The sequence below is a fragment of the Neurospora hispaniola genome (genome assembly GCF_033458365.1).
Source record: "Neurospora hispaniola strain FGSC 10403 chromosome Unknown B0T23scaffold_6, whole genome shotgun sequence".
In the NCBI taxonomy this organism is placed as follows: domain Eukaryota; kingdom Fungi; phylum Ascomycota; class Sordariomycetes; order Sordariales; family Sordariaceae; genus Neurospora; species Neurospora hispaniola.
In genome coordinates, this window is record NW_026944411.1 from 1139927 (window position 1) to 1154153 (window position 14227).

A 14227-nucleotide genomic window follows, 5' to 3' on the forward strand; every position below is an offset into this window, starting at 1 on the left:
GGGATGGGACCGCGTTGAATTAACCCATGGTGATCTTCTATCCTACCCACAGCTGTATTCATAACCATGTGCCACCTTCCACCTCTTCTTTCTTCTGTCATCATAATCCGTGTCATTCATCGAAAATCCCCCCAAAAATTTTCAACCTATTATTCATTAACCATTACTCATGCCATGTGTACATGCTTGATTTTGTTTATCCAACTGGTTTCAATCTTCGACACAGAGATACGTTCGGGGAAACAGTGCTTGCTGGGCTTCTGTTGAGAACACCACGGCTTTTTTTTTAAGTCAAACAAGTCCAGCAATGTCACCATGGTTTCGTTCCATCGGTGATACCCCATGGATTCATCCCCCCAGCATGATGCCCACCATGTCCGCCATGAACAGCATGCTGTTGCTGCTGCTGCTGCTGCTGCTGCTGCCCATGTCCTCCCCCTCCGCCACTACTACCACCTCCTGATCCCCCTTGGTTCCCATTCTGCTGCTGCTGCCCTTGATGCTGCTGCTGTCCCGCCCCATACCAGCCTTGCCCGTAATCATACGCCGATCTCTCTCCCCCCAACCCAGCAGCAGCACCTTGACCTCCAAATCCAGCCCCTAGACCGCCATCGAAGCCCCCGCCTCCACCCAAGTCCATGCCTACTCCCATACCCAAGCCCATACCCAGCGCCATCATATTAAAGTCATCGCCCGCCAGCCCGCCGAGCGTCAAGTCCATGGCCTGCTCGAACCCGTCGCCAAAATTGGCGGGTTCAAATTCGGGGATGAACGCTTGGCTGAGCCAGGGGAGAGGGTCATGAGGCCCTGTTGAGGGCTGCTGCTGGTTCATATCTGGAACGGGTGCGGAGGAATCGGCGTTCAACAAACATGGTGGCTGTTGGGCAGGCTGCGGCTGTGATCGGAGATTCCAATCCATAGCAGCCCCGCTGGATGCTGCGCTGATTGGGGCGGAGAGGATAATGTTCGCGTTGTTGGGCATGTGGGCGGTGTGTTGGCTAGATGATGGACCTGCTGATACGGTAGATTTTCCGGGAGGAGGAGGACCGGAGCTGGGGGTCGGGACGGACGATGATTCGTGTGTCGCGACCTCGGAGAGGAGATGAAGTGGCGTGTCTGCTGTGGTTGGATAATCAGATGCATTCGGTTGCTGTTGCTGTTGCTGTTGTTGCTTGTATATTTGATTTGATCGTAGCGACCCAGCGGCGGGAGTGAGGTCCATGTCTACAGCATTATCTTTTCGTGATATTTGATTGCTAGCAAATGGAGGCGTAGTAGATGACTCTGTCGACAAGTTACCCATTGCTGAGCCCGCTCCGGAAGGACCAGCCTCAGCACGGGAGATGCTTGAACCTTTTGGCCAGGCAGGCTGCTTCTGCGCTTGAAACCACTGTCTAAGCATCCCGAGAACAAAGAAGAATTTGGCAGCTGGCCTGTTCTTGTCGTCCGCCATGGTGGCTTTGAACTTCTCTAGAAGCTTCTCGATCCATTTCTCCACCTCCACGTCCTCTTTTCTCATCACCTTTCCGAGCTCGGTCTTGGGCGAAATCACAGACAAATAGATTCTGATCAAGATTACCACGGCGTAGGCGATGCGTACAAAGCTGAAGGCAGGCAGACAGCGTATGCTATGGACCTCCATGGTGAGAAACACATTGAAGATGTGCTTGATCGCCTCCAGAGTTGCGCTCAGCGCTTTGACGTGGGCAGGCGTCAAGTTACCGTCTAGCCAAGCCGTTTGACCATCAATCAACGTGGCGGGCCCTTTGCCGTCATCGGGGCTCTCGTTTTGCCAGACGATCTCGTGCATGTACAAATCAAGGACGTAAAAGCTCAACATGAGCGACGGCTGGCGCATTTCGTCTGGGAGTGACCTCTGATACTCATTCAGCTTGTGCTCAAAGTAGCTGAGTAGATGCTGTGTTCTCAGAATCGTGATGCTGGAGCCTGAATTATGATCATCAAAGAAATTGATGCCAACTTCTTCTGCTAGTCTATGCGTCCAAATTAAATGACAAAGATACTTGTCCGTTGGTGCTGCTTCAGGCGATGTCTCCAGTATTTTGACACTTTCTTCCATGAACCAGGACCATCGGATGAGATTCGGTCGGTGAAGTGCCATGGACGTATTTGTGGCGAGAAAATAACACGTTAACCACGCCCGTCTGGATTCGATTGACGTGGGATCCGGAGGAGGTGGTCTGTACATGATTTTGTCACGTAAGGTGGAGGGCATGCCATTCCTTAGTCCGCCCCTTGGCTGCCTTTTCCTTCCAAGGCCGAGATCGATGGCCATGACGGCGGCGATGTGAAGTAACTGGTAGAACTTGAGCTCCTCAAAGCGTTCGGGCGGCCAGTACCATATGGTAGCCACCTGAATTGCCTGAACGAGCTCAAGACTTTTGTTTCCTGTCACCATGACCTCCTCCGCAAAGCGTTTCATTAATTCATTCGTCAGAATCTTCTGTACCGAGGGTATTTCCCCCGCGGCAGCAGCCATAATCGCGTGGAACAGGATCGGTTGTGTTCTCCTGAGCTTATCTACCGTCATATCGGTGGAGAAAACGACGCCTGGTAGATGCGGAACCATGTGCTCATTGTAACGCTCGAAGAACGCAGCTGCCTGAGCCATGCTGATTATGTTTCGGTCTACAATATCAGGGTGTCTTATTGGCGGCCGTGGTATCGAGAAATCATCTCGCGGATCCTGACTAGCTCGCTCCCTATCATCAGTATGCTTCCTTTTCTGCCCCCCAGGGGCCATATTCGGCGTTGTGTAAGGATTGTTATCGCGATCCATTTCGTCATAGGCAGTCCAGGCTCGTGACGGTGTCGGTTGGCGTCCCGACGTAGGCTGTTCTCTTGGTGTGATGGGCCAATCCCTTGTTGCGGAAAGCGGTTGACCTAACACCCCCCTTCCAGATCCATTCTCATTGGGATCGTAAGAAGTCGCTGTTGTATACCTGGGCACCGCTTGCGCATCGGGCCCAGTAGTTGCTGAGGAGACAGATGGAGATACCATGGACAGGGGATTCGTGCCACCGCGCACGTTTTGTAAGCTTGCTGTTAGAGCATCGATTTTCTTTTCTAGCTCTGCCACCCGATTGTCTGCCTTTTTCTGACGCTTGCGCGAGGGTTCCGTCACGATGCAAGGACGCTTTGCTTTGCCGCATCGTTTGCAGTCCCCGTTCGAATTTGCGGGGTCTGGCTCACATCGAACCTTGAGGCTACGGCAACTCTCGCAAGCCCGAGGCTTTTTGGGTTCCCCGTTGGGATCTCTGCCTCCGCCATCAGCACTGGGTGATGGGACATTAGCAGGCGTATCATTGGCTGTGGCAGTGCCCGCGGCAGCGGAAGAGTTGGGACTGTAGCCGACGGACGAGTTGGGCGATTGCGGCGGGAAAGAAGAGAAGGGCAGAGGGTTATGAGCAGTCGCTTGCGATGGTGCGGATCCTTTCAAGCCTGGTTGCCTGTGCGGTGTCTGTAACTGCGGTCGGATATTATGAGGTTGTGCCGACGAGTGCGACTGCGACTGATACTGGAACTGAGACTGCACCGGGGAGTTCGTCTGACTTCCAGTAGCAGATTGAAGTTGGGAGCTGTGGTCTGGTTGACCGGATGGCACGTGGGCCTGTGAGTTGGGATGATATTGTGAATGTAGCTGTTGTTCATTTTGGTTGTTGCGGGGACTTGGTGCATTAGTACCACGGCCACCCTTGGTATTACTCGACGCGTTCTGGGCGGCCGCGTCTATCGACGATGTCGTCATTGAAGCTTTATTTGGAACAGTCGGTGTCGGAGCTCCATGGGCCGCGTGGTTGCCAGAACCGCGAAGCTTGGGATCGATATCCATGGTTGTGATGGCCTAACGGCATCTGATGAATTGACGTCGGTGATGACGGGCCTTCTTCGTCCGATCTGCCGATGACGCTGTCGGCTGTCCAGATGGAAAAGTCGGAGAATCGGTAAGTTTTATCTGACACTAAGCGCGCTAGGTCGCATGTCTGCTCACGTGGTCTGTGCTTTTGTCCCTGATCGGGGTGTTACATATCACGATTTCCGTACGGGTCTGGATCAGCGAGTCGAGACTTGAAAACTCACAAGAGCGAGGTTCGCCACACAGTGAGGCTTTCCATTTTCCTTGAGCATGAACATCACTGCATCAGTATCAGCTTTGCGCGTGCCGAAACTCTCCAAATATTTTCCATTGAAGACAATACTTGTCATTAACTCGTCAAGAACTCGACTTCATACTATCTCTACATATTATTCAAGCAGATAAATGTTCTCTCTCGCTGTAGCCATATTTCCAGGTAGCGTAAATGGTGTGCTAATATGATACATAACGTCTTGAGGGTTGTGATTTGCGATCAAAGCTGAACAGACGGTCTAATGCTTGACAACAGCCGCCATCTAGTCTAGGTGACCCCGATTGAGACGGGAAGAAGAAAATAGAAGAGGAAGAAAAGAAGCTAATGGATATTGGAATGCAATGGTATCTTATGTTGGTCGCGAAAAAAAAAAAAAAAAACGTTGAGAAGAAGAATAATGGCACAAAAATGTATACAACACGTGTTGTAACATCTCAAAGAGGATCTGATAGAGATATCCAAGAAAAAGCGCCAAAACAAGTGATCCTTAGCGCCGACAGTTTCCGTTAAGATGTTCGATAGAAGAAGTACAGATTGAAGTGGTTAGAACCGATTATCGTCCCTCATATGGCTTCTTATTCCCGAAGGGTGAAGGTTGGGCATGCTGCTCTTGCGTCGGTCCTTCATCGAATACTGCTCATACGAGGGGGCAGACGGATGGAAGTCGTGAGATCTCTCGAAACCTGTACTAGGCCTCAACCCTGATTGCGCAGAGTATAACGCAATGTCATCATAGGCGGGCCTTTGAAGAGGAGGTGTGGGAGTACTTCGCGAGTGCATTTGCGCAGCGTTCATCTGAGCCATATGTTGCATGCTCATAGAGAGTGGTGGCGTTGGTGTGTTGCGGCTCACTTGGCCCTCAATCACAGGCTTCATAGGCCGTTGCCCATATGGCGAGCCACTGTGAGTTGACGATCGAGTGTCCGATGGATGCGATCCAGTGCGTTCGTGAGTGCTGCCGTGGACGCTGTCAGAGTCCGTTGTGGGAAGCTCATATTCGCCGGGGTCAATGCCAAAAATCGCTTCGTAATTCTGGAGGAAAAGTGCGAAAACAGGAGCTGGAATGTTGAGTGTAGGCGAGAACACAATGGCAACGTTGCGTACGGTCATTTTGTTCGAGTCTGCATGATTAATGATCTTGACCAGGAAAGCAATCAGGTACCTGAGAAGGGTACCATTGGCTTGTGGGAGTCGTTCTACCAGCACCGAAAGAGCTGCGATCCTCTGGGCTTGATCTGGGAGCTTTTCAGTAACGGACTGGAACTCAGGATGAAGATCCCGTGTCAGTATGGTCGTAGGCAATTCGCGTAGATAGGCCTTGAGCAAGGATGCGACAGCATGGATATCGTGATACTGCCCATCGTCAACCAGGTTGATGTCGCCCTCATTGTTGAACCGTTCTTTCAGCTGCTTGATGACAACGTTGGAACCGCTCAACCTAAAGATGCCCTCTTCGTTGATGGCATCCTTTGCATCCAAGTACTGGATACAGCGATAGACAACAGCCGGCAACGGGACCCTAACGTCGGCCGGTGCATTGTACCTAACTGCTTCAGCCAAGGGCGCACCAAACACAGGTCTGACCGGACCGTGGCTGTTGATCCCGGCACTCGCATGACCATTTTCACCGGAAAGCGTATGGTGTGAATCGACAGACTTTCCGGCCTTCTCTTTGCTATCACCCCAACCAAAGATACTTCTCCGCGGTCTCGGGGCCTTTTCCACAACGGGCGGTACTGAGGGTGGCGCGGAGGGAACGATGCCTAGCTTGGTGCCCCAAGCCTCGGAATTCGAAATGACCTGGGGATCGCGAGGTGCTGAAATTGTAAAGCCAGCTTGAGATGGCGCGGCGTGTCCCTGAGCAGCAGCCGGCTGATATGATGAGACGCCTTGTGGCAAGTCACGTTGCTTTGTGGTATCGTAACTCCTGCCCAGAGCCTCAGCATGTTGCTTCTTCTTATTATGACCACCATTGGCCCGTTCCGAGGTACTAGAATCATGCCTGTCGTGGGTTTGGTTTTTTTTCGAGCGTTCATCCTTTTCATCATCGGTGTAGTCGATCCAGCGCAACAGTGCTGACACCCACTCATCCCTTTCCCTGTCACTCTCGGCACACAACACATGTGTAGTGACGCTGGTTGGGTCTTTCTTCTTGGGTTCTTTGATCACGAAAGCATGGCGGTACTGATTGTCGGGGTTTTCCATCCCAGGTCCACGGGCAGGAGGATCTTCAGCGCCATGATGACCCTGTTTGCCAACCTGCGTCATGATCTGTGCCTTCTGTAGCTTGATAGTCCCCAGATGGGCGCCACCTGGTGTCTCGTAATACTTGAGATGGGGGCTATCTAGGATGAAGTACCTGGCCTTCCAGCCGCCAAAGTTCTTGCCGCGCTTCGTGAGATAACCCTTGCGGAAAGGTCTTCCGCCAGGGCCTGTTAGTATTGCTTCTGGATTTTCATAGCCAGTCGAAGATCCAGTCTCGTCGGCATTTGGCGGTAGAGTATGCGTGGACAGATACTTGCACAGTTCCAGCGCTGTAGAGTGATCGAGAGGAGTGTTTAACAGCTCTTCCAGGTACTGATCAAGAGCAATCCGACGGGCGTCCAGCTTTGCAGGAGCATGTCCACTAAACAAAGACCTGTCCGGAGTTTTCGCAGTGAACGTGGGACACAGCTTAAGCCTCGAGTCGAGCTTTGCCAAGGAAGCAGAGTCCTTTTCGACCCTCCATAGCTCACCACCGTCGGCTCTAGAGAACACAGCCAGGGTAAAAACCGGGTCTTCTTCGAGCTGTGTCATGGATAGTAAGCTAGCCCTGGAGGGCTTCATGCGAGAAGACGCAACCTTGATATCGATAGATGGAAGAGCGTTTGGTGGAAGCAAAAGGTCAGGATATTCCTCCGTCATGAAGCCCCTATATATCCTAGTCCTTTCCGTCGGGCTCTCGTAAGTGCTTTTGGTGGGGCTGGAGGTGGAAGACATGCTGTCTGTTTCCTTGACCATATACATGGGTCGAGGAGAAGGTAGTGGCATCGCCGGTGGAGCAGAGATGTGCAGAGGCGTGTTTGGAGGCAGAGGAATTGGCGCTCGCGGTGGTCGTGGAGACAACGGTGCTCCCATAAAGTTCATGCCCCTAGGCGAGAGTGATGGTGAGCTAACTCCCATCGGCATCGGGCGTGGGCTAGAGGGAAGGCCAGGGCTCAAAAGCGGCATTGCATAGGACGCATCCCGTTGATTGGTTCCATTGAGAACCCCGACGAGTGACGAGACAGTCTCCTGAGGAGGGGGACTCATCTTCACCTCGAGAAATCGGGGGTTGGATGGCATTTCGGCCGGAGGCGGCGGCAGCACTTCCTCATTTGCGGCCCTACTGGCACTTTTTTTGCTCTTTTTCGAGAGGCTTCGTAATTCTGCTTCTTTCCTGGCCATAATTTCACGATCGCGTTCATCCTCCTCTCGTGTTCTTCGACGGCCTCTTCGTTCTTCAAGACTATGTTGATCGGCCTTGGGGTCGTCTTCATACTCAGATTCGCTGTCTGCCTCGGGTTGTGGTACCCTTTTGCTGTGTAGGGCACTATCCTTAAGCTGAAGAGGCGCGGGTGGTGGTTTACGCAAAGGTGGTGATGTTGGAGGGGGTAGCTGGCCCTGTACGGGAAGCTCGATACGCTTGGACAAGGGCGGCTCTGTAGGCGTCGCAGGTAGCGGCATCCGGGGAGGCTTGCTCGGCAAACTTCTTGAAGGTGGTAGGTTCGGGTTGATATGAAGCCCGGCAGCTTGCTCCTCGGCCTCGCCCGCTTGCCTCCTGGCCTTCTCGCGTTCCCATTCTAACGCGTCATGATCGTAATGATCTACCGCGTGTTCGCTCGGTCTTGGCATCGTATGAGAAGGGTCCAGCATCTCACCCACGGCGGACAGGGAACCGTGAGAAGGTAGTTGGCCAGCAGGAGGAGTCACAGGGTACGGTGCCACTGACATATCAACGGATGATTGCCTCAAGTTGGTTGAGGCTTGGCCAGGAGAATCTGGGACTTCCAGCACCTGCTCCTGGGTTGAGAAGTCGGAGGCGGATGAGGTCCTGTTTAGTTCTTGAGCTTTGGCATTTGCTACCGCCGGTACTGACGGTCCGTCTGGATCGCTCAGGAGCTCCTTTAGTTTCTTCCTGTATTTTTCCTTGTCTTTCAAAGCCCGTTCGAGGTCCTTATTAAGGCCCAAGATCATGGCTCTCTGCTTGTCAACTAGTCGCCACAGTTGCGCGTTCTGCTGCGATTGGGATTGCTTCTCTTTCAGCAAGTATTGGATGACTGCCTCTGGACTTCCGGCGGTCTTGATTAAGTTGGCAATCTCTGTCGTCCCCGTGTTGTTTTCTTGGGACGCTTTTGTGGTTGTATTCGAGCTCGATGATATTGCTGATATCGCTGAGTCCATGGAGGAGTTTCGCGGGGTACTCCTGACAAGGTCAGCCCGCACTGCCGATGGACCTGCCATGGCAGAAGCTTGGCCAGAAGAGGAGCCTGGGGAAGGCTGCTGAATCAGTCCCGTGATCGAGTTATTGCGAACATTCGAGGATTTCGGGCTGAACGACGATTCTGGTCTGATATTTAACATGCGTAAGTTAGCATGGTGTTTGGGGCTCGTTGTTCCCTTCAGGAGCCTGCGGCGAAAGACAGCACGCATAAGTTGGGGTCTACACACCCTGGCCTTGTTTCCTCTGGAGTATCTCTGCCCGAAGATTCGCTATCGAAGAAGGCAGTCGGCGGGGGGTGATCGGGAGCAGTCGTGGTTACTATCCGTGGAATCGCGGCCGCTGCGAAAGGGTTGTAAAACGTCGGCGGGAAGTCGGATTGCGTTGGGCCGGGACTCGTCGGGGGAGAGGCAGCAATACTTCGTTGCAACGGGCTTGGAACAGGTTTCTGTGGGAACCTGATGTGACAGATCGATTGGGTCAGTATCGTGGACACGGCAGCAGTAACTTTCTAACAGTAACACGGCAGTGAAGACAGTAGAACAAGCTGGGGGAGGCAGGTCGGCTGGCGGCGGTTTGTCCGGTGTCGGTTGTGCGCCGCTGGACAGTCGAGAATTACTCTTGGGATCGTCCGTCTGAATTTCAGCCTCTTGCGAATTACCCTTCCTGCCCGTCTCCAGTATCCATCCAATGCCCCAAGTCTTCAAGCGGCACGGGTCCCGACAGCACATCCACCCAGTGTTGAAGTCCGATTTAACGGGCAACACCAACAAACCCACGCCCGCCCGAAAACAATCTCAACTCCACACTCACTTGGGGAAATTGGAGGCGCAAAACGAGAAATGAGCTGAAGCAAAGCCAAACGCAGAAACAGGATGACATACATACCTCGTCGATGAGGGTGTTATTGGCAGCGCACTTTTGGGTGATGGTGGTACGGTGGTAAAAGCTCTCCCGTCATAATGTTGGTTTGACGGGCCAGCATCGGCCGGGTGAGCAAGCTGCGACATGCCCGTGGTCCGTAATGCGACAAAAGCGCCCCTGGAGAGGGGGGATGGAACCTAGGTACCACAACCCGGCACAAACTGAGAAAGAGGAGGACAGCGCCTGGAGTCCGAGACTTGGCGGCCAATTAAGGGAGTCCGGGTGTGAGAAAAGGTGACCTGTGAAGGGACCTGCGGAAGGGGTCAGAGCTTAACGCAGGATAACTCGCCAAAGTTTCGAAGTGCCCCGGTGACCCTGATTAACGTCGCATATATTAATTCGCCGTGGTGGTCTTTCACGGGTGGTTCAATATTAAGTGTTGACCTCTTATTGCGATGCGGAGCAAAGTGGAATATACACCCGTGTGTATGAAGGGAATCGACAGCGTTAATGGCGCTGTTGGATATGCCTGCTCAAGTTGGATGCAGATGGGCCTGTTTGGCTGCGTTGGACCGTGATGAAAGAGCAGGCTGTTTGAGGTGACAACCGAGATACGCCTTTCTACGGAATCCTTTGTGTATCGCGGGACGTAGAATGCTGAGTGAGGGTCTCTGTGTCCTTGTTTCGAACCTACCTACAGTGTAGGTATGAGTCGCGACATTTGGGGGATCGGAGCCGAAACGGGACGAGAAGCGGGAGTGGTGAGAGGATGAAGAATGAAAGATGGAAAGTGTCAAATGACGGATCCAGACACCGGAACAAGCAGAGGGTAGACCCAGCCGGTTGGGATGGCTCGGATGATACTGAACAATGGGAAGTTGGCAAGAGTGCCCGCCAGACAGTTTGGGAGATGCCAGGGACCAGTTCACTTTTTTTTTTTTTTTTTTTTTTTTTTTTTTTTTTTTTTTTTTCCTCTCCTGCTGCTTGCTCTCGCCCCTCTCCAGTACACTACCATACATCTTTGGCCTTTGCTTCACTTCCCCTCTCAGTCGTCCAATGGGCACTCTTTCTGAGTCGTCGCTTTGTCAATGTCCAATCCTTTGTTCGAGGTAACAACCCCCCTAATCCCTGAGATTTGAGAGATCGCAATCGACTGACTGATACTCTTGCGCTATGTCCTCCGGGATCCGGACAGCGGCCAACTTTGGGCCAAGTTTAATTCCCCCGTCGTGCTCGTCGACAAAGCCTGTCCCCGCGAACTGCCCCGTGAATGTAACTGTATTGGATCCGCAACGTCCGCGCCAGTCCGTATCCATCCACATGTGCCGCCGGCGTTGTTCAATCAAACCAGGAAGGGCTGGTCAAGGACACCAGGTGCTCATGACACTGGCTGGGGTCGCTACACTTTTGGTGTCCTTTTGTGCATGAGGCAGCGCCAGGGCTCCAAGGATTCTCGCTAACACGATCCATCGTAACCCCAGTGTCAGAGCTCTTTGAAGTCAAGATATGACAGGGTGAATGAGATGCTCGGAGTTAACAGGATACTCGCTCGGCAGTGGTGGCTACCATCCCACCATCCCTCATGAAATTAACTGCAGGGATTAGGGTCACAACTCAAGGGTCCATGCCGCCATGGCAATCGACGCCACTGACCTGTTGAAGGTTAGGAAGTTACTATGGTGATTTCACCCGACTGCGAACGGCAGCATCTCATTTCACGCTCAACAACATGATTTGCGGAATTTCTTCTCATGCTGGTAAGTATCTGTGCTCGTTTCTAACGGATTCCTTTTGGATATACAGCGGACTAGGCTTCAGATGTGGAATACAAGCAGCTCGCGACGCAAAGAGTGATGCTAAAAGCATCTGTGTCATCCCAACGCCACCGTCCAGGCAGGTCCCGCGGCCCCGCCTCCAGCCGCACCGGGATCGATGCAAACTCCAGTGTCTGCATGCACGAACTTGACATTACTGCAGGAACACAGGACAGGTGTATTTCTAGTACGCGCAAATACGCCCACGGTACCATTATGGATGGCTCTTACAGTAACTTTTCATCAAGTCCTTCTGGGCATGCACTGCGGCTTCACACAGTCTCGGTTGCCATATCTACCTGAGACGGGAATACTTCAAGTTCAGACGAAACAGGCGCCTTGGTCGAGACAGACGGATCCTCGCTCCCGCTCCGGTTCCATCTGTTTCTGGATGCCTTCGGCCTTAAAATCAGTATCGGCGACTAGTGTACACTAAGATGAACAACCCAGTCCCCCTCCCCCCTCCTCCCAAAGTCCAATCCTCCTTACCAGCATACCAATAGCCCCTGGACCTGACGTGAGGGGCACTCATCTTCTTCGCGGGGCAGCCTGTTGACGAGGCATTGTCCACCTCGTCAGCAGATCTTCCCCCAAGACAGTATGTATTCTCCGACCATATGGCTCCGCCACTGTTACCAGCAAACATTATGAAGTCGCTTAAGCGACGGGAATATCAAGATTGAAGCGCGACAATGACCCCCGACCGTTTTGTCCTACCTACTTTAGCTCATTCCTTTAGGACAACGGTTGGTACCGTGGGATAGAACCGGCCGCTACCTGCCAGTTTTCTTCTACCGGCCATTTGCGACACTTTCAACGCAGCTCCCAGGTCCTTTGGTCATGAGCTGACCACGTGCGCAATATTATCAAATCTTGCTTCACCTCACACATCGAGCATAAATATCCAAGAGCGATATATACACGCAGTAACTTGCTCTAACCCTTGTGTCCAAACCAGCAAAAGGGCACGTTCTCCTACCGGTGCTGGCCTTCAAAGCTCAGGTACCTCGGTAGCCAATCAGAACATCCATGTCAATCTCCCAGTCGTGGTTAGGCGCAAGAACGAACGCCAAATAAGAGACATTGTGAAGACAGGGCAATGATAGGTGAAGGCTGTTTTGGGCCTTTTGATAGGCCTGATAGAGGCAGCCGTTAGAAATTCGCGGCTGCTGGAGGCAAAATCTCTTTTCTTCAAAGAGACTTGCCGAGGTCAGAATCTGTGGTGACTGATGGCAGAGTTCGACACAGATAGACAGTCATCGATCGGGAAACTAAAAAGCAAGTCAACCACGCTGCAGGCAGAATTCCCTTTTCCACATATTGCGACTCTGCGCCAGGATTTGCAGATTATCACCCCTTTTTTGCACATACACTGCGTGGTATCAATATATGATAAAAGATAGGCCGTACTGCAACTCAGCGTACCATTTGGGACCCACGTTCTCTGTCGCAGACGCCGGTGGCTTCGTGAGCTTGGTCGATGTAACTCCCAAATAGGTGGGGTGCCACTCACACATTTCCCATACCCAGACTTTATCATTCAGGAACCGAATGGGACCCCTTTCAGCAAGTTGAAGATACGGACCTCTCGTGTCTACACTACCCAAGAAATATCGATATCTGCATGCAAGTCATCTACACTGCCAAACCTCCCGTTTTATTGTCCGTTTCTTTCCGCCCGCAGAGAAACGATCTTTTCTCGCCCACCCATTGGCTGGAAGTCGTTTCGTGACAGACCAGAAGCCCCTGAAACTCCATGAAACTGTTCGGACTAAATCAGAACAAAACCAAAAAAAAAAAAAAAAAAAAGCGCCCTGGAAACCTGGAAGGGCAGGCTGGAAAAAGGAAAGTCAATCACGCATTCTACCGCGCGGTCCGGGAAGTGGAGAGGACGGTCAGTATATCAGAAACAAAGGAAGAAGGAATAAAAGGATTTGTTTCTGGTGTTCAACTGCAACAGGAGGGAGAGTGGGGAGGCAGCTGTGAGGAAGGGTCTCATGGTTTTCCTTTTTGGTGTCTCTCTTTTGCAAACAAACACCCCGTCATGCGGAAAGAGAAGCAACACACAATGCCAAACAGTATGAATGCGAGGAGATTCGAGGATCAGGGTCTTCCGTACGGTGGTCCAACCAACCCTCCCGAAACAAATGGATGGTTCCCAAATTAAAGGTTGCAAAGTGCGAGGCACGTGCGTTTAATATCTGGTTTCCGGTCTCCGGTCTTTGGTCTTTTAAGCAAGGAATAACAGGCAATTGATGTTTTCCTGATTGGAGAAGAGACGAAAAACACTGCTGAATACAAGATCCTAAATTTGTTGCCCATCTGACATTGAAATATCAATAGGTGCGTAGCCATGGTGTGAAGAGATTCAGGTATACAGCGGTGTTGTTGAGGGAATCCGCTGTGAATACCTACTAGATTCTTTGCCTTATAACCAACTCTCTTTCAAATTAGTGTTGGTCAAATTCGAGCGTAAAAAGTAAGAAGGAAATAGAAAAAGAAAGGAAAGAAAAAAAAAAAGAAAGGGAAAAAGCTTGGTTCTGATAATTGGTAACCACTCACGGAACATGTGCTTCAGCGCTAGACTAGATATAGAAATTGATTATCCAATCACCATAATGATATAATAAAGACAATGCAAGTCCGCTGAACCGCGATTTGACCACCATGTTTTCATCCCCTCAAGTCCCGACGAGATAAGATGATGTAGACTATAATCGAAGCATGTGTTGTGTATTGCATGGGGGTGTTTAGAGAAAGAACACAGAGATCCTCTAAAAGCTAAGCAGTGAGTAAGTATATGATCACCGAGCTAAGAAGTATGACCAGGCCATTTACTTGTCACAGCAGGTAGATTGAGCGCGGACGTACCAAAAGATCTGACGAAAGTAGAGGTAGGAAGAGCTGAAAAATGAAGCAGTGGAAGAAGTTAAGATATA

At 51.6% G+C, this 14227-nt stretch overlaps 3 protein-coding genes across 3 annotated transcripts; all 3 read right to left on the reverse strand.

Annotated features, from left to right (window-relative positions):
• B0T23DRAFT_362040 (uncharacterized protein) lies at positions 1 to 3946 on the reverse strand. Its single transcript, XM_062836294.1, has one exon. It carries the CDS (start codon positions 3851 to 3853, stop codon positions 311 to 313), a length of 3543 nt encoding a protein of 1180 aa, XP_062690656.1. The 5' UTR covers positions 3854 to 3946; the 3' UTR covers positions 1 to 310.
• Positions 3947 to 4694: 748 nt separating this feature from the next.
• On the reverse strand, positions 4695 to 9620 carry B0T23DRAFT_397529 (RhoGAP-domain-containing protein; the record flags this gene model as incomplete). Its single annotated transcript, XM_062838302.1, has 4 exons — positions 4695 to 8739; positions 8841 to 9068; positions 9127 to 9276; positions 9499 to 9620. The coding sequence occupies 4 exons, from the start codon at positions 9618 to 9620 to the stop codon at positions 4695 to 4697; spliced, it is 4545 nt and encodes a 1514-aa protein (XP_062690657.1).
• Positions 9621 to 11567: 1947 nt separating this feature from the next.
• On the reverse strand, positions 11568 to 12015 carry B0T23DRAFT_188726 (uncharacterized protein). Its single transcript, XM_062833187.1, has one exon. It carries the CDS (start codon positions 11932 to 11934, stop codon positions 11698 to 11700), a length of 237 nt encoding a protein of 78 aa, XP_062690658.1. The 5' UTR covers positions 11935 to 12015; the 3' UTR covers positions 11568 to 11697.
• Between the last annotated feature and the right edge of the window lie 2212 nt (positions 12016 to 14227).